General features: G+C 52.7%; 1 protein-coding gene across 2 annotated transcripts; it reads right to left on the reverse strand.

Annotated features, from left to right (window-relative positions):
* Positions 1-12,746: 12,746 nt before the first annotated feature.
* Positions 12,747-25,562, reverse strand: IL10RA (interleukin 10 receptor subunit alpha). Of its 2 annotated transcripts, none has more exons than XM_027772002.1 (7): positions 25,463-25,562; positions 23,395-23,509; positions 22,026-22,210; positions 20,995-21,164; positions 20,281-20,428; positions 18,289-18,407; positions 12,747-14,121 (listed from the first exon to the last, which is right to left on the reverse strand). In XM_027772002.1, the coding sequence occupies exons 1-7, from the start codon at positions 25,527-25,529 to the stop codon at positions 13,195-13,197; spliced, it is 1,731 nt and encodes a 576-aa protein (XP_027627803.1). In that variant the 5' UTR covers positions 25,530-25,562; the 3' UTR covers positions 12,747-13,194. The 2 variants fall into 2 exon arrangements, with proteins under 2 accessions (XP_027627803.1, XP_006148913.1); XM_006148851.3 differs by having other exon boundaries at positions 23,395-23,515.
* Between the last annotated feature and the right edge of the window lie 6 nt (positions 25,563-25,568).

A 25,568-nucleotide genomic window follows, 5' to 3' on the forward strand; every position in this document is an offset into this window, starting at 1 on the left:
AGAAACATGTCCTCGTTGCCTCCTGTGATGCGGTGGGCCACGGCGGTGGGGGCAGCCCTCACGGTGCTCTGTGGCTTCTGTGCACAGCCTGGGAGGTGGAGGTGCGCCAGGTGGTGGGCATGGGGAGAGGAGCCCAGGAAGCTGAGTGAGCCAGGTAAGGCACGAAGGAAGTCAGAAATGGCCTGTAGCTTGGTGGCTGGCAGAAGGACCTGCCCAGGGGCCCCCCACTGCTTCCTCCGGCCAGGGCACCTAGGCTATAGATGGAGCTTACACTCTGCCATCAGCTTAATGGGCGCTAAGGCAGAGGTGCTCCACGTAAGGGACCGAGTTCCTGGGGCAGGCCGGGGTCTCCACTGCTGGGACCTGCAGTTCAAGCTGCCAGTATCCCAGTGGCAGGCCAGCAGAGCAGGAGCAAGGACAGCCATGGGGAGAAGAGAGAAGTCCTTGGCTTGTCTTCCTAGCTTCGTACCCAGACCTTGCTTCGTTCTTGCTTTGGGTTTTAGCAGATTGAGAAGAAGGGTGGAGGGTCCTTACCAGTTCTTGCTCCTCATTTCCTGCCAGGGCCTGGGGGCCTTTCTCCCAGTATACACGGCCTCCAATTTAATAAGCCAAGTCTCTGGATTTAGAGGTCTTTAACTGAGTCTTCTACCCCGGAGTAGGTGGGAGCGGGGAAGAGCCCTTCATGGTTTGGGTGCCCTCCCTTCCTGGAAGACCTCTTGGGAGAAATGGAAGCAGGATGTAAGATGGGTTGACTTTGGCTTCCTTCTTCCTTAGAATTCATTCTGATGGCTGGACCCCTTTTTTTCACCATGGAGTGTCCCCATAAAACTCTCAATTGTGCCTTGCTCAAAGTGGACCCTGGGTCTGTGGTCCATGAGGGGCTGCCCTAGGCCACTGGAAGTTCCAGAGATCAATGTCCTTGGGCAAACGTGAAAGGGGAGTGGGGCTATGAGCCCAGGTGGGCCCGGGCCCAAGTCTGGTGGCCTCAGGTGAGGAGACAAGGGCAGCCGCCCAGGGCCGGGAGAATGCAGGGTATTTCCCATCCTCGGGAGGGGAACCGAGACTGGGCTGCTTCCTCTTTCAGGGCCCTCTGACGCGCTCCCTGTCCTGCTGTCTCCCCGTTGTTTTCCTTACTTCCGCAGGCCGTGGGCTCCCCAGCTTTCTCACTCTGGGGCCCCAGGCCCCACCCTAGGACTCTCCGTGTTTCTGTTGAGGACTTTGAAGTGACAGATTCCAGTTCGTTCAGAAACGATTAGGGACCAGATGCCTAGAAGTCCGGTTGTAGGTCTGGTTGGCTGGGCCCTGGGTGGCAGCCAGGCCCACGGCCATGCCAGGGCCCCCCAGTAACCCCCTCCTTGCTCTTAACCATTCTTTATTCTATGGCCCTAAGAGCCAGGCGGCAGGAGCCAGCAGTGCCATGGACGAGCCACTCCCAGGTCCTCTATCACTCTGTTCCGCTCTGGTGCCTTTGCCAGGGCTGTTCTCCAGCCTCGGGTGCCCTCTTCAGTCTCCACAATGTGGGTCACATCCCTTCTTCCCTGTGGCTTCGCCCAAGACCTGAGACTCGACATGGCTCCCTTTGTTCCCCATTGTAGATGGCCGCGTCTCCGCCATTTGCCTGTTCCCCAGCCAGGCTGACCCCTTTGAGGGCAAGGTCATGTCCCACAGGTCTTCAGTGAGGCCTGAGACTGGCACATGCAGGAAGTGCCCCAGCAAGGCTGTGAGTAGAGAAGGAACACCCGTGTGGCCTAGAAAAAGATGCCCTGGTGGCCTGAGGAGAAGCAGACGTGGTTTGCACAGCCCAGGGGACAGAGTGTTTCCCTGCATGTTATTGCATAGGAGCCTGGGGCAACCCTGTTCATGGGGATCATTATTGCCCCATTTTACTTATGAGAAGACTGAGGCCCGGAGAGGTGGCCTGCTGTGCCCAATGCTCCACTCTGGCCACTTTCCACACTGGAGCTTGAACAACGGAGCCTGACCTCATGGCTTAGCTGGGTGAGGCCTGAATACTGTAGGGAGGCCTGGTTCCGATGCCTCCCTTGCCATGCTCTGTGGCATGGGCTAGTCCCTCCAGCTCTCTGTGCCTCAATTTCAGCATCTGGAAACTAAAAGACTGGACTTCTCCAAGGCTCCTCCTGGCTCCTGGTATGTGTGTATATACATATAATTTTTTGTTTGTTTGTTTTTAAGTTTCTGTTTTCTGAGTGTTTAACATAAGGCCTGGCACATAGCAGGTGCTCAATAAACAATGAAAAGCTGCAAGTATGAAGTGTAGTTTCACCTCTCTAATTTAGGAGGGGACAGTTGAAAGGTGATTGCTGCAGTTCCTCTAGACTCCTACGATCTGGGATTCTAAATTATCATGCAGCCTTTATTTGACTCTGCATATGTTTGACCAAGGTTCAAGGCTGAACCATTCTGCATCCTTGGTGTGTCGAGAAGGGATCTCAGAAGCCCAGACCTTCCTAGGCCTCACCCTCAGCTTTGAGCTTTGAGCATCTCTCTGATCCATTCTTTTTTTTTTTGATTTTTTTCTATAGGGCGCATGTGCTCACCAGAAAGACAGACAGAGAGACAGAAAGTGAGAAATAACCCCTCAGGGGAATTCCCCCCCAGGGGAAATGGCCACACCACAATCCCTTCTCCTCTATTCTCCTCTCAGGATCTTGGGCACACACGTGAATTTAAGCCACCGGGTCCGGGACTCAAACTTTGGTCTACTAATTGAGAGTCCAGCAACATAGCCATTATGCAAACTACTGGTCCCTCTGATCCACTCTTTATTCTTTCTTTTATTTATTTTACTTTTTCAGAGAGATTTTTTTTTGTCAGAGGGTGTGTGTACTCACCAGAGAGACAGAGAGATACAAAGTGAGAAATCATCTCCCAGGAGGAATGACCCTGGCACAAACCCTTCTCCATTCTTGTCTAGAGAGTTTGGGCACGCACACATACATGCCTGGGCGTGAATTTTAAGCTGCTAGATCTGGGATTACACCATCTGCTGGTCCCCTCCTCCTTTTATTTTTTACACCCCTGCTCCCCACCCCCCCATCTTGGCCTCCAAATGATCAAAATCTGCCTTTTTTTTTGGAGAGGTTTTTGCTATAGAGCGCATGCGCTCGCCAGACAGACAGAGAGACATAGAGACAGAAAGCAAGAAAACACCCCCCAGAGGGGATGGTCACGCCGCAATCCCTTCTCCTCCATTCTCCTCTCGGGATCTTGGGCATGCACACACACGCGCCCGGCGTGAGTTTTAAGCCACCAGGTCCGGGATGTGAACCGCGGTCGACTACGTGGGAGTCCAGCGACATAGTCATTATGCTAACTGCTGGTTCCCAAATTCTGCCATTTATGACAGTTAAAACATCTCTTCTTCACGGAGCCTTCTTTAGGACCTCTGGATATTGTCCTCTTCTGATTTAATGACAAATACTACCTGTCCTCCATAACTTAATTATTGACGCTGTCCTTGCGTTCCTTCATTCATGCGTCTTCCATCATACTCCAGGAGCCGGGCTAGGCACCAAGGGGTTCCAGTTCCTCTTGAGATCAACCTTGCTCTCTCCTGTTCGATGGGGACTTGCTGCAGGTAGAATTGGGTTTTTATAATCTCTTCTGAGTTCTATGTGGGGCCTTGAACGGCTCCGGTCATAGTCAGGGACTTCGCAGGAAATCAGCTGAATTTCATGTTACCTCTGTCTCTTCAAGGCCATCTTGGACACTGTTTCATCCCTGATCTAATTCTGGGACCTCTGAAAACCAAACCCTTTCATCTCCTCTCTGTCCTTGACCTTGTCTGACCTTGTGCTCATGATCACAGAAAGTGACCTTTCTGGACATAGAGCCCACGTGGGTGTGACTTTTTCTATCTCAGGGGTAACCTGTGGGGTTATGAAAGCCATGACGGGGCTGGGCAGGTGAGGAGGGGGCTCTTCTCTCCTGCAGTTTCTTCTTCAAATCTTATTGAACTTGCTCCATGCCAGGGGCAGTGGAGGGGACCAGGTGACAGGAGCCAGGAAGCCGGAGTCAATGATGTCTCTCTCTCTGCTCCAGAAGTCTGAGAAACTCAAAGTGGGAACAGATGGGAGTATCATTATTATATTTTTAAAAACTGCTTAGTGATCAAAACCCATCTAGAAACAGTGATATTTGAGCAGATCTGGTACAAAACAGGAAGCCAGTGGCCTGGTGAGTTTTCACACTTGGGGACCAGAAGTGAAAATGTTCTGCCTGCCCAGAGTAGCAGCAGGCCAGCAAAAAAACAGGTGGGGAGCTGGGGGCCGAGCTGGGGTGGGCTCCCTGTCGGCAGCAGGCCAGCAAGCCAACAGGTGGGGTGCTGGGGGCCGAGCTGGGGTGGGCTCCCTGTCTCCTGCATTAATCTGTAGAACCAGGGGGTCTGCCTCCCCTTCCCCAAAGCCTTGAATGAGGTTTCTCATATCCAAGCAGGGAGCCACTGGGAGAGAGAGGGTGGAAATGAAAGAAGCCTCTGCTTCTGTTCTGGTCCTTGTTCCTCCTTGGGGCATGAGCTCTCTGGGCCCTGAGTGCCCTGTTTGCATTAGGCTGCCATTGGACTTGAGGTCCCCGAGGTCCCTCCCAGTGAGGAGGCTATTTCAGAGTGTGGGTAACTTCTGTTCAATGGTGCTAGGGTGGGGTGGAGGTGGAGGGAGGAGGCAAATGCAGTCGTGCGCGCACGTGCATGTGTGTGTGTGTGTGTGTGTGTGTGTGTGTGTGTGTACTGCAGAGCTGGGCCAAGGGGAACGAGTATGCCTGATGGCCTGCTGCATTCCCAGGGGACCTGCCCCTGGCAGGCGCTCAATGAATGTGCACAGAGTGAATGACTCTGTGTTGTCCGTTCTCGTGGTCCTCTGCCTTGTCCCCTGACCACACCTCTTGCTATAAGCTTTCTCTTTGGTCTGGAGCCATGAGTCCTTATCATACCAAGAGTTTTAGGGTGAGGGTAGCAGGGAAAAGAATAATTATGGCCTAATATGACTATGCTAAGAAGAGGATAAACCTGAAAATAAGATTTAAAAATCATATTTAGGCATGGTCTGCTCTCTTTTAGGATCAATTTAATGTCTCCCAGATATCTGTTCAGTCTCAGGCCTCAGGCCACCCCCACTGCCATCTCATGTCTGTCTTTTTTGTTGGTGGTGGTGGTGGTGGCGAGAGTTTTTTTTTTTTTTTTTTTTTTTTTTGGGCCCTGTGTGCGCCGGTGAAGGGCTCATGTGCTCGCTGGATAGACAGAGAGACAGAGAGACAGAAAGCAAGAAATTACCCTTGGGGGGTGTGAGCATGCTGCAATCCCTTCTCCTACATTCTTCTCATGGGATCTTCGGCACATGCACACACACACAGGCACCCGGCATGAGGTGTTTTTTTGTTTGTTTTGTTTTATTTTCATTTATTTATTTTTTTTGAGAGGTTTTCGCTATAGGGCGCGTGCGCTCGCCAGACAGACAGAGAGAGACATAGAGACAGAAAGCAAGAAATCACCCCCCAGGGGGAATGGTCACACCGCAATCCCTTCTCCTCCATTCTCCTCTTGGGATCTTGGGCATGCACGCACACGTGCCCAGCGTGAGTTTTAAGCCACCAGGTCCGGGATGCGAACCACGGTCGACTATGTGGGAGTCCAGCGACATAGCCATTACGCTAACTGCTGGTTCCCAACCCGGCATGATTTTTAAGATGCTGGGTCTGGGACGTGACATAACCATTACACCATCTGCTGGTTCCTTGCCATGTCATCTTTGGTTATTATCAGTCTTCAACTTCTTTCCTATGCTTCCACATACTTCTTTTATGAGTGGAGGAAATCCATTCATTTGTACATTCATTTAGTCCTTGGAAATTTATTGGGCACCTGTTACTATAATATGTGTTAGGCGTTTGTGGGGTATAAAGCATACAGAGATAATTCAAGAAGGGTTTCTGCCCTCAAAGTGCTCTCAAGTAAGTAAGTACTGAATGGGCCGCAGGTGGCATGGTGGTGAAGGTGCTGGACTCCCATATGGCCGACAGTGGTTTGTGTCTCTGATCTGGTGTCTTGCTTTCTCACTCACTCTCTCTCTGTTGAGTGCGCATGCCCTATAACAAATTTTAAATAATAATAATAATAATAACAAAAACCAAAGAAATAAGTACTGAATATAGTGCATTTGATGATGCAACATGCCCAGGACATTAACAAGAGAAGTCGGCTTGAAGAAAACAGTGTCCATACAACAGATGAGAAGACCAAGGCCCCAGGCTGACGTGATAAACTCTTGTCAAGGGAACAGGAAGTGACTGAGCTGAGTGAGCCCAGGACCCAAGGCTCCCGGGAGCCCATCCAGCCCAGCACACGATCCATTCCCTGGGACCACTGCCTCTTCCTCTTGCCCTGAGGCAGCTCGAGACCAACGACCTGACCGTGGCAGAACACACAGCCCTAGTGCGCTGAGGGACACTCGCCCAGCTTGAGTGACCTGCTGCCATCACTCTGCCTCACACTGCAGTGCTCGCTCTAATGCACGTGCTGCATCTGTCCCAGGTCTGCACAGTAGGCTTGGGTACTATAGGACCTGCCACTGAACTCAATTTCCGAGTCTTCCAATCTCCGCTTGGCATAATACAATAAATCACACATTTGGCTTCTTCTAGCGCAGTCCAAGTGTCATCCAACACCTCCTAGGTACAGAGGGCACAAAGAGGAGCATGCCACCCTTACCGTTTAATTCTTGTAAGAGAGACAGTGGCTCAAATGCTGCACAGTGATGGGCTCTGTGTTAGAAGCATGTGCAGGGTCTGAGTGGTCCAGAGAGGCTTCAAGAAGAGGACAGAAAGAGCTGCCTTGAAAGAGCAAAGTGGGAGAAGAACGTTTTGAGACCAGGAACCAGCCCAGAGACATGGACCAGCATGTCATGTTGGGGAGAGCAGTGGCTCTCAGGGCTGGAAGGCAGAGATGGTGAGAATGTGAAGGGAGGAGTTCATGCGGCCCCTGTGCACCAGATAGGTCAGCTCTAGGATAGAGGTTAGACCAAGGGAGCAAAGGGGAGCAGAGAGTAGCACAGAGGTTCACAACAGACTGGGGATAGCGTTTTGGCCCAGGGTGACAGTAGAGGGGTAGTGACTGGTGACTGTTTCCCTATCCTTCTAGAAGGATCGATACAGCCTATCCAGCAGATTACATGTATGGTGGGGAGAGATGGACCTGGATTTTTGGCTTGAACAACTTGAGGATCAGTGGTACCGTTTACCTTAGGCAGAAAAGATCGGGGGAGTTACAAGTATGGAGGGGAGGATGGAGAATTCTAGGTGCATGCTAGACATCCAAATGGAGCTCGGGGTTGGGGCAGCTCAACAGCATTCAGGGCAGAAATCCTGCTCAGATGTCTGGAAACTCATCCAGGTGTCACTTCAAGGTATAGACTGAGTGATGCCATTCAATGAGCAGAGAAGGGCCAGTTTTAACCAACAAGCAGCAAACCATCGAGATAGTCCCTAAAGTAACTCACTTCCTAAGCAGGTCTTTGGGAGTCATGCTCAGAAATTCTGGGCCTTGAGGAGAAGCTTAAGAAGCTATCAATAGACACACCCAGGTGATTCAGATGCAGGTGCTACTTTGAGAAACTGTCTTGGGGGAGAGGTAGAAGGGATATGGGTAAGTGGAGGGTCAAGGCTGGGTTGACCAGGTGGTAGGATCCTGAAGAATGTCTCTCTGTTCTTTCTAAGGCCTTTGGGAGACCTTAACCTCCACAGCCCCTCTCACCCCGGACAGGTAGAAGTATCCAGGTACAGCCCTAACCAGCCTTTGCTGATCACATGCCAGTGTGCACCCTTCCCCTGTTCCTGCCCACTTTAGAGCCTTCCAGCTCTGCAGATCAGATAATTTGCTAAATAGAACCCTTGGCTGTACCTTCAACTTATTGTCTAAAGAGGCAGTGAGCTCCTGGCTGGGGTCTGCAGGACAGAGGTCAGATGCTTTTGTGACTCTGAGCCAAAGAGATGGCAGCCTCCCTTCCCTCAAGACAGGAAGTCATCAGGTGGATAGTCTGACTGCATATTGGCCATAGAGAGCTTGGGATCTTCACCAAGCCTGTGTCCTTGTCTCTACACACAGGGCTATGGGCTCATCCAAAAGAGGGTCACAGACAGCACAATGGCACTCACATCAACATTCTGAACCTGAGCCCTTGCCTAGGGGCTGGCCAGGGCATTCACAACTGCTAGAAGAGTTTTTCTTGGAGTGTCTTGTCATTAATAAACCAGAGCTCATCATCCCCCCTTTTCCCTTCCCTGTTCGTAGTCTGCATTTCTCATTCTCAAGTTTGAGCATGCCTAGCACCTCTGCTTCCTGTTTTTCACTCCAGTCTGTCACCTGTCTTAACAATTTTTCCTTTAAAATGTCTTTGGAATCTTTCCCTTCCTCTCCATTCCAACTGTTCTGCTCCATACTGTCATTTGGATGATTATATAAGCTTATGCTATGGACTGATATTTGTATCTCCCCTATTCATATGTCGCAAGTCCTGACCCCCCAGTGTGATGGTATCAGTAGGTGGGGCTTCTAGGAGGTAACTAGGGTTAGATGAGGTCATGATGATGGGGTTCCCTGAAGGGATTAGTGTCCTTATAAGAAGAGGAAGAGACCAGAGTTTGTTCTCTCTCCACCATGTGAGAATACAGAGGGAAGGTAGACATCTGCAAATCAGGAAGAGAGCCCTCAAGAACAGAGTCAGCTGGTTCCTTGATCCTAGACTTCCCAGCCTCTGTCACTATGAGATATAAGTGTCTGTTGAGCTACCTCTCCCCTACCCCCAGCCACCCATCTAGGTATTCTGTTATAGTGGCCTGAGCTAAGACAACCTCCTACTATTCTGTGCTTCCTGCCTCATCCTTTGCAAGGAGTATTTTTCTTTCATGGCACTTATCGTGGAGGGTAATAATTTGTTGGTGTGTTTACTTGTTCTTTGTCTTCATAACCAGAGAGCATGCTCCATGAGGCTCTCTGGACCCAGGGCTGAACACCATGTCTAGCACATAGTAGGAGCTTAATGTTTGTTGAAGAAATGAAGTGCTGACTACAATAAATACCTCCAACCCAGTCTCCCTGCTTCCTGTCTTGTCTGCTCTCTGATCTGTGCTTTAGGCATTGCCAGGGTCTTTTTGGAACACTGATTCCATCGCACACAACTCATCCTTGTGGGCGTGCTTATTGGGTCCCACCTCCTTTTTTGGGGGTTTATGGGAAATTAAGTGAAGTTAAGATCAAACTGATAGTGAGGAAAGATGCTATAGGCCATTAATAAAAGTACATTTAATTATGAGTTTGCTTTAAAAGAAACCTCCAAGCCCATGAGTGCAACAGGAAATGAGTGAGTCAAGCTTCCTAGTATCTAATGTCCTGTAGATGAGCGCTTGATGCAATCAGCTCTAACTGCCTGGACCCACCTCTCCTGGGTACCCATTTGCTGTCCCTGGGGGAACCAGCATGGCTTTCCTCTGCTGTTCACACGTGCGGCTTGGGAAGGCCCGTCAGCAGTGCGGTGTGGACATTGTGAGTGGGACCCAAGCTCTGAGGGGCTGTACGAGTCCTGTGACAGCCTGTACATTGGGCAGGGCGGGGGTGGGGAGGGGCCAGAAGTACTTCGGAGGACAAGGCAGGCTCTTTGACTTCAGCTATTTGCCAAGTTGGGAAAACACAGTTCAGGAGAGTTCCCTCTTCAGTCACTATTGGTCCATTTCCCCTCTCTTTCCTAAGAGGAAGTTCCATTCGCTCTGTTAGCTCACAGAAATGGCAGCACACAGTCCTCGGGCTGGAAAAGCCCTTGCAGGAAATTGCTCAGGGGAAGACAATCAGAACCTTCTGCCGGGGACTTTGATCCAAATTCCCAAGAAGTCTGGAAGTGTCTCATTAGCTGGGCTGCTTAGAAGAATTCTCTCTTGAGAAGCCACAGCCCTGGCTGTGCTGGGCGGGGACAGAGCAGCTTCAGAGGAGTGAGCCAGCGCCCTCTCACGCAGTCCCGGCAGAGGTGAGCCTGGCTGTGGAGACCCTGTGCCTCGGTGGAGCTACCCTCAAGCCACTCCTCACTCTCTCTCTTCCTCCACACCGGCTCCAACTCCTGCGTGTTTACATCCACCCCTCAGGGGCTAAGGGCCTTTGCCATGAGGAAGAAGCCATCTCCAACACCTCATACCCAGGAGAGAGTGACCAATGCACTTGTTTCAGGGAGGCCTCCAGGGCTGACATGGTGTGACAGTGATCAAGTTCTCTGGAGGTGACAAGTTCGGCACTTCCTCAGAACTGGTTCTTTTTTCAGAGTGACATGGAGAGAGGCTTGGTTGGAGGTGACACAGGGGAGAGGGGTGAGGTGTCCCCAGTCCCCTCCTAAGGGACCCAGGTGGAGACCAAAGGTAAAGCCCAGAGGAAGCCTTGGCTTGACTGTCCCCACTGGGTTGAACTTGAAGGGCGAGTCAAACCCACCTGTGGTTTTTCGTGGAAGGAGCAGGCTGCTCCTGGAATGCAGATGGCTTCCGCACTAATGAGAACCCCCCCCCCCCGGGACACAGCTCCAGGCCGAGGGGAACAGGTGACAGGGCTCTGGGGAGGTCTTGTCTGCCATCTTCCTGTAAGGTAGGGGCTCACTCCCTTTCCATGTTGTCAGAATTCACATCCAAAACACTGCACTGGACTTTCCACCGACCCTTTTCAGTATCTGAAGAACCCTGCTGCACACTCCTTATCTCTTTCATCTTTCATTCTGGCTCGTTCTACTGTTCAACTGTGGCCTGTTTCCAAGAAAAACTTGCCTACTTCCCTTTCCAGCCAATGACAGCTGTTCACCCACAGCACATCACATGCCGGGCATGGCGTTCCACTCTTTTTGTACGTTATCTCATCTCCACCAGGGGTAATCCTCATGCTACAGGCAGGAAAAGTCCATGTGGAGAGCATAATTTGTCAAAGGTTACAGGCGATGCACGTTCGCAGGAGGACTTGAACCTGCGTCTGTCCGATTTGAGCGAGTCACCAGTCCTATTTCTTTAAAGCAACAACACACGGCCTCCCCATGTGATCAGTGCCCAGCCCACCAGGCCACCATCCCCTGAGAAATCTGACTGGTTTCACAAGACGCCTGTGACACTGACAATTTATTAGAATACATCACTCATTTACAGAGCTTCGTGTTGACGGGACATTCGAGCCAATTTCTCCAGTAGAACCTCACATTCCTCTGAATTGAACCAGCCAGTCTCTGTTTCCTCACTTTACAGACGGGGAAACTGAGGCAGAAAGAGGCCAGGCGATTTGCTTTAGATCCCATGGCTAGAAACAGTGGCAACAGAACTCGAACTCCAGGGCTTCCGAGATGCCCAGCATTTGGTCACGGTCCTGTGTTGACTTTTCAATAAATAAATGAACAAAGTAAATAAATAAAGCTTTCAAGGGAACCCTGAGGAATCGCCCTCAAGACTGCGAGGGAGTTCAGTTATTGCACTGGTACCTAAATGCGGTAGCTGGGCAGAGTGGCAGGGGCCGTGCTGGGCTCCCTGGGCCAGGTTGTCCGTTATCACAATGCTGCAGAGAATCGCAGGGCCAAGAGGGACTCTAGAGGACAGCCACAGGCCTGTCCCCTCCCAGCACCCTTGCCTGTGGGCTGTGAACTGCCTTTGTTTGGAGACAGAGTCTGAGGCCAGCTGGTGGTATGGTAGTTAAGGTGGCTGGATCCAACATGGCTGACTGCGTGGTTCGAATCCTGGACTCGGCAGCTTGAAAAACACACCTGGTGCGTGTGTGTGAGTGCTCAAAATCCCAAGAGGAGATGGCACAGTGGCGTGACCAGCTCCTTTGGGGATGATTTCTCAGTTTCTCTATTTCTAATCTCTCTCTCTATTTCTCTCTGGCAAGTACACATGGTCTAGAGCAAAAAACTAAAAAAAAACCAAAAAATCAAGACGGTCTGAATGTGGGCAGGCAGGGCTCACAGCTGACCCCCTCCTGGGCCCCAGTGGCCAGTAGCTCTCTTGGTATGAGGCCAGGGACTCTTATAGACCTGTGAACTCTTGACACGATGCTGGGCAAATGGCTTCCAGAGTCCACTTCCTCCCAGCCTAGGCTTGGAAGTGATGTCCCAGAGGTCCAGCATGGCAGACCCCCTAGAGACTGAGTTCTCATTCCACAACTGGGGAAACGGAAGCCCTCTAAGAATGGCTGGCCCAAGGTCCCACAGCTGAGCCCAGAGAGGACAAGACCCCAGCACAGTGCCCCGTCCTCTGGGTCTACAGTTTGATAGCAGCAGCAAACACAAGCGCAGCCCCCCACAACTCGAGATGATGTGAGCTGGTATGCAAGCCCAGGAGCTGGCAGAAGGCTGAGCTCTGACTGGCACAGAGAGCCACGGTGTCTCTGCTGGGGTGAGCAAGACTGTGGGGCGGCAGGGGTAGGGGTGGTGAGGGGCTTGGCTGCTGCACCAGCACCTGCTGGAACAAGAGAGATGCCTGCAATGGACACAAGGGCCATCCCGCCAGAGGGACAGGTTCTGAGCCCAAAGCCCAGTTTGGGGTGTCTGCCCGTCCTGATGCCCAGCTCACCCAAGGGAGAGGTCCATGTCTGAGCTGACTTCATTTTCTTTTTTTGGAGAGGTTTTTGCTATAAGGTGTGTGCACTTGCCAGAAAGAGACAGACAGAAAGCGAGAAATCATCCCCCGGGGGGATGGCCACGCCACAGTCCCTTCTCTATTCTCCTCTAGGAATCTTGGGCACGGCACACACATGCGCCCAGCGTGAGTTTAAGCCACCAGGTCCAGGACTTGAACTGTGGTCGACTACATGGTAGTCCAGCAACATAGCCATTACACTAACTGCTGGTCCCTTGAGCTGACTCAGACCTCACCACACAACTCCAGAAAACTCTGCGGTTCCTGTGAGCGAATAACGATACTGGAAGTCCCAAGGAGGGAGGTCTCCTCCCTGCCCTGAACCCTGCCAGCGTCTGCAGAGCTGGGCAAAGCCACCCACACAACCTGCCTCCTCCTGCAAGATGCCCTCCTCCTGCCCCGGGCACTGCAGGCGGCCCTGGCCCCCACAGGCTTGCTGGAAAGTGCCCAGGTTGGCCTCAGGTTTCACTTGACCCCCAAGCTGCCTCCTGGTGCAGGTCAAGAGAGTGCCCAGCCAGAATCAAAAGCAGCCCATTGGCCTGGTCACTCATTTGGGCACAGGCTGGAGACCAGTGGCAGGGTGACCAGGTCTGCGTCAAAGTTGCTCAGGAGACCTCCTGGGGCTGCCACACACTCCAGAGGAGCAAGGTCATGGGCGAAGTTCCAGCTGGATGTCCCCAGATCACCACAGCTGCTCAAGTCTAGGAATGGACACTCCACAGCTGGTCGGTCCCACTGTTCAACTGTGGCCCCTGAGGGAGCCAGAGTCATTCCTGAGGGATCTTGCTTCAAATAGCCCTTGGCCAGGGCTGGTGGAGGCCAGCCTGCCTCTGAATCCAGGCACGTCCTAAATTTAGGGCCAAGGTCATCTGTCATGGTGGGCTCTTCCTCCAGGCAGCCTGCCTTGGTTGCCTTCTCCTCTGTGCATCTGGTCTGCTTCAGGTAGCCCTGGAATGCCATCACAGCTGGGTCTTCTTCCTCAGGCCCCTCCTGTCCCAGGGGAGCATCGTGGCCTAAGGCTGAGCCACCCTGTGTGTCCCTAGGCTGCTCCTCAGAGTTCTGAACTAGGCTGATACCACTGTCATCCTGGCCCCGGCTGTTGCTGCCCATGTGCTGCTCCCAGGTGGGCCCCGTGCTGGGGCCCAGGCTGGGCTCCTGTAAGCAGATCCCGCTGTCTGTGCTGTTGCTGCTGCCACTCCTACAGTTGTCTTCCAGCTCCGGGGGCTCCCTCTTCCCCAGAGTCCCACCAGCCTGGAGGTGGGGGCCGGGCAGGAAGAACGGGGGCTCTTCAGTCTGCAGGGATGGCTTGGCACTTCCAAAGCCACTGTCTGTGCTGCCATGGAGGTCCAGGCTCCTCAGCTCTGGGGTCACCTTCAAGAAGGCCTCCTCATCAAGTGGATGGATGGTGTCAGGGGTCTCTGGGCAGGGCAGCTGGCTGGCGAGGATGAAGGGACTGGGCTTCTTGAAGTCCTAGGGAGGACAGGACAGAGTGAGAGGGGTGCAAGTGACCTGCAGGAGACCACCCTGTGCTGCCAGGTGGGGTCACGGCCCAGGAGGGAGAGCGCCAACAGAGGGGCTGCAGAGCCTGGTAACACTGCAAACTCTTCTTTCCTTTTGGATTTAGAATCAAGTTCTCCTCCTCATGCAATTCCCCACTGAGCTCAGGCCAGACACATAAGAAGCTTATATTCGTAGGGATGGAAGGAATGACAGGCGGAATGGAGCCCACTGGGAAAGCTCTTGGGTGGCTTTGCACCATCTACCATGTTTGCAAACCCAAGAGCAGTCTGGACCATGGAGAAGCCTGTTTGAAACTCTTTTGACTAGGACTACAAAAAAGGAATGTTACATTATAACCTGTACACATAACTCAATTCACAAGTAACCGAAACCAGTTTCACAAACTAATACTTATCCCTATCACCTGCAGGCTAGCTATGTTCTATTTTATTCTAGTCTATCCCACCATCTTACCCATTTCATTTTTTTAACATTTATGATGTGGGACACCAGGTTAATTTCTCTACTCCGAGTTGTAAGCGACCCAGACACAAGGCAGCTGATATGGGGGGCAGTGGAAAAGCCCAGGACTTGCAGCAGAGAACCTGCTCCCCATTAATTGTCAAAGGGCAGAGAGAAGTTGTTTAATCCCATTCTCTGCTCTTTCTGCCCCCAAATACATCAAGTGCCATGCTGCCTCAGGGACTCTGCACACGCCACTCCTGCTGGGAATCTGCTTCCCAGCACTGTGTGTAGCTGGGCTGTCCCCGTTGCTCATCTCTGCTCGGCAGTCCCCTCCACAGAGAGGTCTTCCTGTGGTTTGAAGATGTCCCTGGGAATTCCCAAGCTGGGCCTTGATTGCAGTCTGTATCGTAACCATATTATATCAAAGCTTAATTCCATCACGGTCCAGAATAAAGCCTAGTGGTGGTGACGGATTCATGGTGGTTACATCATGGAGACAACAGTCTCAAGAATCAATGATGTCTCGCGAGACCTAGCAAGGTCTAGCACTCACGAGAAGGGGTTAGCTCTCGCGAGAGCTGGCTGTCAGACCAGAGAGTTGGTCAGGAGTCCCCATCTCTCCCTGCATGTGCCTACCGTGCCCTGCACTGCTGTCAGCCATGCTGTAGGCCTAGGACTTTGGACCACCAGAATCGTGAGTTTATAAATCTATTTCTATCTTTAAAAATGACGCAAGCTCACAGGTATGTCTGTGTGCATCGCGAACACAGACTAGGACGTGAAAAGCAGGGCTCCAGCCACTCTTTGTATTATTGTACACTATCCTCGTTCGCGCCTTCCTAGAACTTAGATCCAGAATGATTCTGCTTTCTACCTCCACCTCTGCCTCACACTCACTCTCCACTCCCAACACGACCGACATAAGCTCCTTGGGTGTAAGAACTGTCTAGTCTTGTTTGCCACTGGCCCCAGAGCCAACATCAAACTGACACAGTAAACTTACAAGGTTTGTTGACTGACTTCCTAACTCACTGGGGCACAACTGCCTTCATTTCCTTTGTACGTCATGACTGAAATGCAACTCTCACTGGATGAGTCTCTGGGACTACTGAGTCACTTGGTGGTTAAGGATGCGTGCTGTGGAGCCAGACTTCACGGGTTCAAATCAGCCCTGCCTCTTATCAGCTTTGCCCACCTTGGTCAAATCACTTATCTTCCCTGTGCGCTAGTGTCTCATCTGTAAAGTGGAAATAGTGACAGAAGCTGTCGCCTCACGTTGGGGTCAATGAATGTCCAGTGCTTAGAACAAAGCTCAGGCCCTACAAAGCACCCAATAACGATTTCCTGAGTTGAATGTCACTCTCCAGTCATTCTGTAAGGAAAACCGGACTATCCCCATTTCCCAGAGGAGAAGACTGAAGCTCAGAAAACTTAAGTCGTGCAAAGTCTCATAGCAGTGAAGGACAAACCTGGAATGCCTACTCAGCTGGCCTGCTGTGAAATCCCCTGCTTGTCCAGTAGGGATGGGACAATCAATGGGATGTTGGAAGATCAAACCAGCTCATGAATGAGAACCACCTACAAAATGTGGAAGTGCCCTGTGCATTGTAAGTCACCCACCAAGTTCGTAATGGCCGTCATGGCTAGATGAGCTAGATTTATCTTGAGGAGGAACAAAACTAAAAACCAAAAACTTTAAGGACAAGCCAGTTCTATGATCTGAAAGTACAGAAGGAATAACAGTAATGACAACAAAAAATAAACCAGAAGTCGATTCCTGGCATTTTTGCATCTATGACTATTTCACTGATTTGCATTAAAGTTAATAGTTTACACACTGGCTGAGATCAAGCCCCTTGGGACCAGAGGTCACAGCAATCAGCTTCCTCCTGAACCATATCTTGTAGGGTTGGGCCTCCTCTCTCTCTCTTTCTTTCTTTCTTTCCTTCTTTCCTTCTTTCTTTCTTTCTAAGAATTACTTATTGGGACCAGCAGCTGTTGTAATAGCTATGTCGCTGGACTCCCATGTAGTCAACCGTGGTTCGAGTCCTGGATCCGGTGGCTTAAACTCACACACGGGCATATGTGCGTGTGCGCCCAAGATCCAGAGAGGAGAATGGAGAAAGGATTACAGCATGGCCATCCCCTCTGGGGGGTGATTTCTCGCTTTTTGTCTCTCTGTCTCTCTGTCTTTCTGGCAAGTGCACACACCTTGTAGCAAAAACTTTTCAAAAAAAATATTTATTTAATTCTATTTGTTATAATAATAATAATTATTATTGTTTTAATTTGACCAGAGACAGACAGCCAGAGAGAGAGAGGGAAAAGAGAGAAAGCAAGCCGCCAGGTCTGGTACTCAAACTGTGATTGGCCACGTGAGAATCCAGCGCCCTTAACCACCATGCCACCTGCTAGTCCCAGCCTCCTTATTCTCTCTACACACCTCTCCTGAGGGTCCTATTTCCCGAACACACTCCTCTTTTGACCAGTGCCCACCCGGCTTCAGCCCTGCATGTATACCATGCTCATAGGGTGGGTGAAACAGGCCGAGGACTACGTGTGGACCCGAATTTCCAGGAACACAGAGGAAAGATAGCGCTAAAGACTTCAGCTAGACACAAGGCAGAGCTGTGATCGTCCAAGGCTGTCAGGCACCTGACCGTCTCCTCCTCATCCTTTTCTCCCCAGGTACTGGAGCTGGGAACATGGCCCTTTTGTGCTTGGACAAAGCCTCTAATTAGGCCAGGCAGCCTTATCTCCACCGCCAGGCCAGGCACAGTCACTTCCTGGAGTTCTTACTCAGAATAATTTCAGAGCCTTTGTCTTTTTCCTAGGAATCCTAGGATTCCCCTGGAGATTCCAGCCTGAGCTTTCCTGGGGCCCTTTCTTCCCAGCTGAGACTTTGACCATTATATAGTAATGCCAGTTCTAGGGACTACAGTGGTGACCTTAGGTGGAGCTTAAATGCTGGGCCGAGATAGGCTGGGGTTCGGAAAAGGCTGCTCAGTTCTTGCAAGCTGAGCCGTGCGGGCTAGCTGGCCACCTGTATCAGGTCTGTGTGGTGTAGCAAGGGACACACCCTGGGAGGAGCGGGAGGTCCTGGCCTCTTCCTCCGCGAACCCCTCCTCTCTAACATCACCTCTCCACTCTGCTCCCTGCTACCCCAACGGCAGCCTGAGAGCTTGCACCCCCAGCCCTTCCTCCGCCCCTGAGGACCACTCGTCATCTCTGGGGTGGAGTCTCCATTCCTGATTCTTCCACAGTGTCAAAGCTTACTTGCATCATGGTGTGACCCTGTCCCCGTAGTGATTTCTCTACGCCTCCGTTTCCTCGGGGGTAAAATAAAGGTGACTGTGCCTGCCTCAGAAGCACGGATGCACAGGGGCTGGTCCACGGCCTGTTACAGCAGATCGCAACCAAAGGACTCATGGCCACTGAAGGGTGTCATTTCTCGGCAGGCCGCTCACAGCCACCAGGTTGTCAGGACTGGGCTTACTGGTCACTTCCTCCTTCTGTTCCCACAGTGGCTGCCAAAGACGCCTCCTGATCATGTCAGGGCTGAGTGCAGGTGAGCTGGGGAACGGACTGTCTGGGTGGGAAGGAGCTCTCTGCTGTCTCAGGAACTCTGTTGAGGCTGGGAAGGATGGGGCAGTGGCTCCCTGCAAGACTCACCAGGACAGTGGGCAGCTTCCCCCGGCGCCGCACGTACAGCCGGAGGGCCAGGTAGTAGACCAGGGCCCCACAGAGCAGCAGGACAGAGGCAAACAGGAGCAGGTTGGTCACAGTGAAATCTGCGGGCCCAGAGAGAGGTGTCTGTGGTCGGCGCCATGGGACGTGGAGGGATGGTCCCCAAGATCCCTCAGCCATTCTCAGGAGGTGCTCGGTGAAGCAGTCCAGGCCACCCCCACAGGCGATCTCTAGGCCATAGTTATAGATGCACCTCGGTTCCTGCAAGTCCCTGCCTGGCCTTCCAAGTCCTCACTAGACACGTGGGCTGTGTCTCCAGCTTGCTGTTCACGGTGTGTGCTACAGGAGGACAGCAAGGCGGGCGGAGACAGCAGCTATGCACAGGGACCTGGGGCAGCCAGACACAGCTTCACCGCTCACTTGCTGTGGACTGTGGACAAATGACTTCACTGCTCTGAGCCTCAGTTTGCTCGTCTATAAGACGTGCACACGTGCACCTCAGGAGGCCATTGTGGAGCGCACGGCACTGACCGTGTGCCGAGTGCTTCACTTCTACCGCCTGGCCCTTGTGACCACCTATGACACCACCCCGATTTACACACCGGGACCCTGAGGCACAGAGAAGCTGAGTAACTTGCCCAAACCACACACCTCCTAAGTGGTAAAGCTAGGGTTTCTTTTTTTTAAAAAAAATTGATTTCTTGGGGTCAGCAGGTGGCGTGATGGTTAAGGCAGCTGAACACCCATGGAGCCAAGTTCAAGTCCCAGACCCAGTGGCTTGAAAATTATACTGGGTATGTGTGTGTGCATGCCCAAAATCCCAGGAGGAGAATGGAGGAGAAGGGATTGTGGCATGGCCATCCTCCTTGGGGGGGAGGGTGATATCTCGCTTTCCCCCTCACTGCTTCTGGTGAGCACACACATGCTATGGCACAAACCTTTAAAAATGTTTATTGAAAGAGAGAGGAGAGAGAGAGAGAGGGAGGGAGGGAGGGAGGGTGTGGGTGGGACAGGGTTCTCGACTGGGTCTGCACACTGCCATCTTCCCCAGCCTTCCAGCCAGCCGGGGTCAGGGCTGCACCTGAGGTTGCACCAGCGTGTTCAGGCTGGCCCAGCATCTGTGCCCTGGGCCCTCCCACATCCCGGCAGCACCCCACCACCTTGCTGCTGCGGCTGGGCTCAAGCCATTCTCACACCGGTGAATGAAAGCATAAAAAGCACAGGGCTGCCCAACACGCTTTGCATCTTGCTCTTCAGTAAGGCTTCAGTGACAGCAAGCTGTTAAGTGGCCCTTCTTGAGCCAAAGTCTACTGTGACTCTAAGGAGTCATTTGGTCTTGGCCAGCCCCTCCCTACCCAGGACTGGGTGTTCCTGGAGCATGTGTTGGCGGGATTCATCGGGCACTGGATACAGGCTGCCTCGAACTGCCGATTACGGCTTCCTCTGTGCAAGCTTGGTGTTCCCAGCCAGACTACAGGGCCTGGGAGGGCAGGACCCCAGCCTCTGCTTCCTCTATCTGCTCGCCTCCCATGCCGCCCTGGCCCCTGGCTGAAAGCCTGGATGGTTTCGCTGACTTTAGCGTCTCTGGTGAGGAGTTCAGTTTTGCTTCCTCTGGGGAGGAGGGAGGGAGGTCTGAGGAGGAAGGGCAGAGGCTGTGACAAACAGGAACTTGCACAGCTGACTGAGTGCGCCCTGGCTGGGGGTGCCCTGGGAAGCACGGCGGGGCTCCAGAGGAATGACCTGGAGTCAGGGGGCCTGGTTCTGCCACCGTGCCCTGGCTGTGGCACACTGAGTCTCAATCCCTTCATGTCTCACATGGGGACAACAGGACCTGTCTGGTAGGTAGGTGAGGATGGAGAGCTATGGGGGTGTGTCTGGCATGGTGCCCGGTGCCCGCAGACTGGAGCAAATGTTTTCTGGGCTGCCGAAGCCCTGCCCATCGCCCTCCCCACCCCACAGTAGCCCAGACCTACTCACATGGCTTGGTGACAAGGATGCACTCTTCCTGGGACCACCTCCCCTCGTTGACTCGGGAGCTCACCAGGGGTTTCACCTTGACACAGAACTTTCCCACCTCTCCAGAGGCAGGGAGGCTGAAGTTCTCTTGTTTCACTTTGCTGGTAAACTGTGGACGACAGTGAGGAAGACCACCCTGTTATGTCCGGGCACACAGGAGCTGGGGCCTTTAGGGACCATGACAGCCAACTCCCTTCACTCACTTTTCCCTTAGCTATCAGAACCTGGAGCTATCCATGTAACCTGATGTCCCCATAACTACCACAATTAATTTGTATTAAAAAGCAAAAAGGGAGTGTTTTATAGAAAGTGAGAGTTTTTCCAGAAGGAGCTAGAATCTATGGGGTAGAAAGAGAACTGAGTTTGCACTTTTCAGATCTCCCAGAACAAGGGCTGCCTGGAGCCTCATTTCCTCATTTCCAAAATGGAATGAAATGCCTGCTGGGAGGGGATTCCATACAATAGCAACAAGGCACTTGGTGCGTCCCTGCCCCCACCCACGCACATCAGGGCAACACCATTTGAGGCTGATATCATTTCAGCTCCTCCCTCCACCTCCCAGACCCTCCCTCTACTCTGCCAGCAAAGTTCCCAGTGGTGCAGGAAAGGCCCTTCCAGTGCTGGGAGCAGCGAGGCCAGGGAATCCCTGGCCCTGTAGTGTGGGGAACTCCATACCGTATAGTTCCCGGGCACTTTGCGAACAGCAATCTGATATTCTCGAAAGTGATGGAAGATGCTTTCATACGTGTCACCTGCAGGGGCCACCTGAGGCCTGGGGGGCTGGATGATCCCGAGGATGGAGCCATCGTGTACCTCTAGTTTCACGCTGCCAACTGTCAGGGTCACTGAGAGAGGGGACAGAGCCATGAGGACTGAGAGCAGGGGGAGGGCATGGTGCCCTTGCCGTGCCTCCAGGATCAAGCTTTACCACCCTAAAACCAAGGCCACAGGCTTCCCAGCTCAGCAAAACATAGATTTCTTGAGGAGCAAGTTAAAAATACAGACACCAGGCCCACTCGAGACACTGCGACGCTGAATTTCTGAGGCTAGGGCCTGGAAAGCACACTCCCTAGGTAATGGTCTGCAGCCAGCTGAGTGCGGGCCTGAGAGTAGCATTTGGGAAGCGAGGCCCTCCTAGCCCTTGGCGCTAACCTAGTCCTGCAGGGAAAGCTCTCCACACCCCTAGAGCATGCCCCATCCCAAGGGTGGAATGGAAGAGCCCAGCGAAGTCAGGGCTTATCCTTTTCTCTCGCCTCTCCCGAGACAGATTCCCAACTTTTCTTCAGTAGAACCTTCTTCCTTTGAAAGGCTAAGCCCTGAGAGTTCACCCCAGTGGGAGGTGGGGTGGAGGGGAGAGCCTCATCCAAATTCTGCCTGCCACTCACTTGTTGCCCTGTGTGGACTGCCTACAGATTCACTTCCTCTCTCTGCCTCCTATAAGTTCGCAGGCCTGGCCCTCGTGACTCAGCTGGCCAGACCCACCCCCAGACCTCTCTTCTTTAGGATAAACAACTCCAGTTCCCTTTGAAATCTCAAGTGACTTTGGCTATTTTCATCTAACCTTGGGGTATGTCTGGGCAGCTAATTCCTCAGCCAGGAGGCCTGGCTGATGTGGAGGGCTGTGCAAACAGAGCAAAGCTCAACCAAAGTTTCTGACTGGACGGGATCCCCAAAGCAGGTATCAAGCCCAGAGGAGGAAAAAGCACCTTCGTCCACAGTGAAGCGGATCCCCAGGGCCGTCCAGTTGGACTGCCGGCTGCCATCTCCTGCTCGGACTTTGGCCCGGTAACCATTACTGTGGTACAGGTCCAGAGTCATCATGGTAAGATCACAGGACAGTGACAGAGTGCGGCTGCAGTAGGGGATGGTCTTCCAGATTTTCATCCCGTACCTGAGGAGATCACAGGACATGCATGGGGAGAGGAACTTTTCTTTAAGAAGGAAGCAAAGGGACCAGCAGTTGGCATAATGACTATGTTGCTGGACTCCCACATAGTTGACCATGGTTTGAGTCCCAGACCTGGTGGCTTAAACTCACACCAGGTGTGAGTGCGTGCATGCCCAAGATCCCGAGAAGAAAATGGAGGAGAAGGGATTGTGGCATGGCCATCCCCCTGGGGGGGGGGTAATTTCTCGCTTTCTCTGTCTCTCTGTCTCTCTTTCTGGTGAGTGCATGTGCCCTATAGCAAAAAACCTCTCAAAAAATATAAAAGAAGAAAAAGAAGGAAGCAAAAAACTATGAGAGAGAGCTCTCACAATGGGAGAAACTGTACAGCAATCAGGGTATTTCCTCTAACCCAGGGCAGCTGCTGAGAAAGGATCTCCCTGGTTCTTAGACCCTGACCAATTCATTTGTGATGTAGAAGCCTCTCAGATGGGACCATGAGAGGTTCAAGTGCTGTGGCATGGCCATCCCCCTGGGGGGGGTAATTTCTCGCTTTCTCTGTCTCTCTGTCTCTCTTTCTGGTGAGTGCATGTGCCCTATAGCAAAAAACCTCTCAAAAAATATAAAAGAAGAAAAAGAAGGAAGCAAAAAACTATGAGAGAGAGCTCTCACAATGGGAGAAACTGTACAGCAATCAGGGTATTTCCTCTAACCCAGGGCAGCTGCTGAGAAAGGATCTCCCTGGTTCTTAGACCCTGACCAATTCATTTGTGATGTAGAAGCCTCTCAGATGGGACCATGAGAGGTTCAAGTGCCTGCTCTTCCAGGAAAATCTGGAACACAGGTTTTCGCCTCCCTGCAACACAGCCTAATTTTGCCCTTGCAGGTGTTAGGGTTTCTCTGTTCTCCAACCACACTGTGCGTGCATTTCCTGCTTTTCTAGAAGATGGAAGAGCCTTGAGGGCAAAGGCAATCCCTTGGCCTTCTCAGCCTGGTGCTCCTAGAACATCACTGTGCAGCGCGTCTGAGACTCAATCAGCCTTGTCAACTGATGCACATGTGTCAACGTCTCTCCTGGTCTCTCCTCAGTGACAAGGCAGCCATCCTCCCAAGTCAGGAAAGAGGGGGAGACGGACCCATCAGCTCCCTCCCCCCCTCCCCCTCCCTCCCCCTCCCTCCTCTTCCCTTACCTCTGGACCGCCACCTCATAGTAGATGTTTTTGTAGTGATCTGGGATGGGCGTCCAGTACAGCATGTGGTGGAAAAATTCCGCTTTAAACCACACAGATGGAGGGCCAGGCAATTCTGTTCCTAGGGAGGAGAGTGTCAGGACCGGAGATGGCAGAGCTCACCCCCCGGGCATGAGGGAGAGGACGGTGACGGTGGCAAGGATGACAATGGCTACCATATACCGAGGACTTCACCATGAGCGGAGTTCTGTGCTCAGCACTTTACCTACGTTCCATGTCGTTATCGCAACATCCTACCCCAGGGCCTCTGTTATCACACTTTCACTGAAGAAGGATGAGGGGTCAGAGAGGTCAAGAGACTGGCTCGAGGCCATTGGCATGAGTAAGGAGCAGAGGGGGGCTTGAATCAGACCGGTATGATCACAGAGCTAGTGATGTTCCCTTGTCACTGTCACTGTCCTGTTGCTGTCTGTGATCGCAAGTCGCAGCAGTGGCTGAAAAGGACCAAGCTGGGCCCAATGCTTGTCAGCAAGGAGCGCTTAGGCGAGCTAGTCCCTGGCTCTGTCCAGTCCCTGTCGCTGGTCTGGTGCTATCCCCAGGCCTGCCCCTCGTCCCCATACCAGGTCCCCACCCTGGCTCTAGCTCAAGGCTGCTCTCGGAGGTTCTTTGGGTCCACAGATATCCTACTTATTGACGTCTGCCTATTTCTTCAAAGGGTCTCCTGAGCTCTCTGGGCGTAGTGCTGGCCCATCCCTGAGCTTCTAGAAGGGCTCTATCCAGATACTCCAACCTCAAGCCAGGTGAGGTTGCACAGAATGAATCAACTCTGTCTCCAGACTGGCCTGAGAACTCTCTAGAAAGAGCTAGCACCCTTGGCTCCAAGGGACTACACACAATTCCCATTTATATGCTCAGTGCCTTTCGCCCCGACACACACCATTCGCCTCGGGAAACATCCCCCTCAGGAGTCTTGGGCTATGGGGTCAATGGGGCTCCGGGCAGATGCCTAACCTTGCCAGCCCATCTTCTCGTCTGGGAGAATGCCGTGGCCACATCTACTTTAGGGGGCCTGCTGGCTCCCCCTGTCTTTCCTGAATGGCTCCGGTCCCACTTCTCTTGTTCTCTAACTTCTCCTGTCTCCAATCGTGCTTTTTCTGGCTGTCATTTTGACATAAAAAACACACCGGCCCCTGTCTTTTGCTCTCTTTCCTATATTGTCTTTGATCCTCAAGTCTGGGTCTCGATTTCAAAGCACGAGTTAGAAAGTGAAAAATGCAGCCTGCCTCTGCGGGGTTTGACCTGGGCAGCCTGGCTCAGCTCTGTCACCAAGGCCGATGGCAAGATCTACTTGGTATTTTGGTGTTGAGTAGAAGAGGTTTCAGTCCCTGCTCTCCCTCTCTGCTGTCTCTCCAACCCCAGGCCCTCCCATTCTCTCTCTCCCAGGCCTTGAACTCAATTGCAGAAACTTTCCTGGACCTGAGGTGCCTGAGCTAAGGCACGGCGTAAGGAGAAGGGGGTCAGAGGGCAGCTTCTGCAGTTGGGGGCTCAAGATCAGCAAGGACAATGATCAGATGGAGGTGAGGGGAGTGTGGGGGGGGAAGGCAGGGATGAGTGGACGGGGAGGGAGACAAGGCTAAGGGAAGGAAGAGACAGAGGGTAACAGAGTCACACCACCACCCCCCACCACCCCCGCCCCAGGGAGATAAGCGGTCCTGTCCCCTTCTTGGAAAAAGACAGCAAAAAACCCAGGGCTAAACTTTTGGCTCTCTGAGAAGTGAGCGCACGCTGAACTTTTCGGGGAGGCTGTCAGCCTTGTACATCGCCCCTATCACCCCCTCGCACACCCCCTTAGCTTCTGCCACTTCTCTGACAGGTGAGCCTGAGACCCTGTCTTGCCAGAGGGCAGGAGCCCCAAGTGCGGGAGAGGTGATGGGGGCCGCTCTCTCCAGAGGGCCAGCCAGACAGGGTTCTCGGCGGAATGCAGAACTTCCATTGAGGGGTAAGGACAGGTCGGAGGCCGGTCTGGCCCCCCATAGCCCAGAGGGCAGGAGGGGCCCCTGGGACTTACCGTGCGCGCCGGGGCCTCGGAGCAGGCTGAGCAGCGCCGCCAGCAGCACTCCTAGGCGCAGCAGCATGCTGAGCGCGCCGCATAGTCCAGAGGCAGGACCGTCCTG

Source organism: Tupaia chinensis, unplaced genomic scaffold (genome assembly GCF_000334495.1).
Source record: "Tupaia chinensis unplaced genomic scaffold, TupChi_1.0 Scaffold000247_1, whole genome shotgun sequence".
NCBI classification, from domain to species: Eukaryota; Metazoa; Chordata; class Mammalia; order Scandentia; family Tupaiidae; genus Tupaia; species Tupaia belangeri.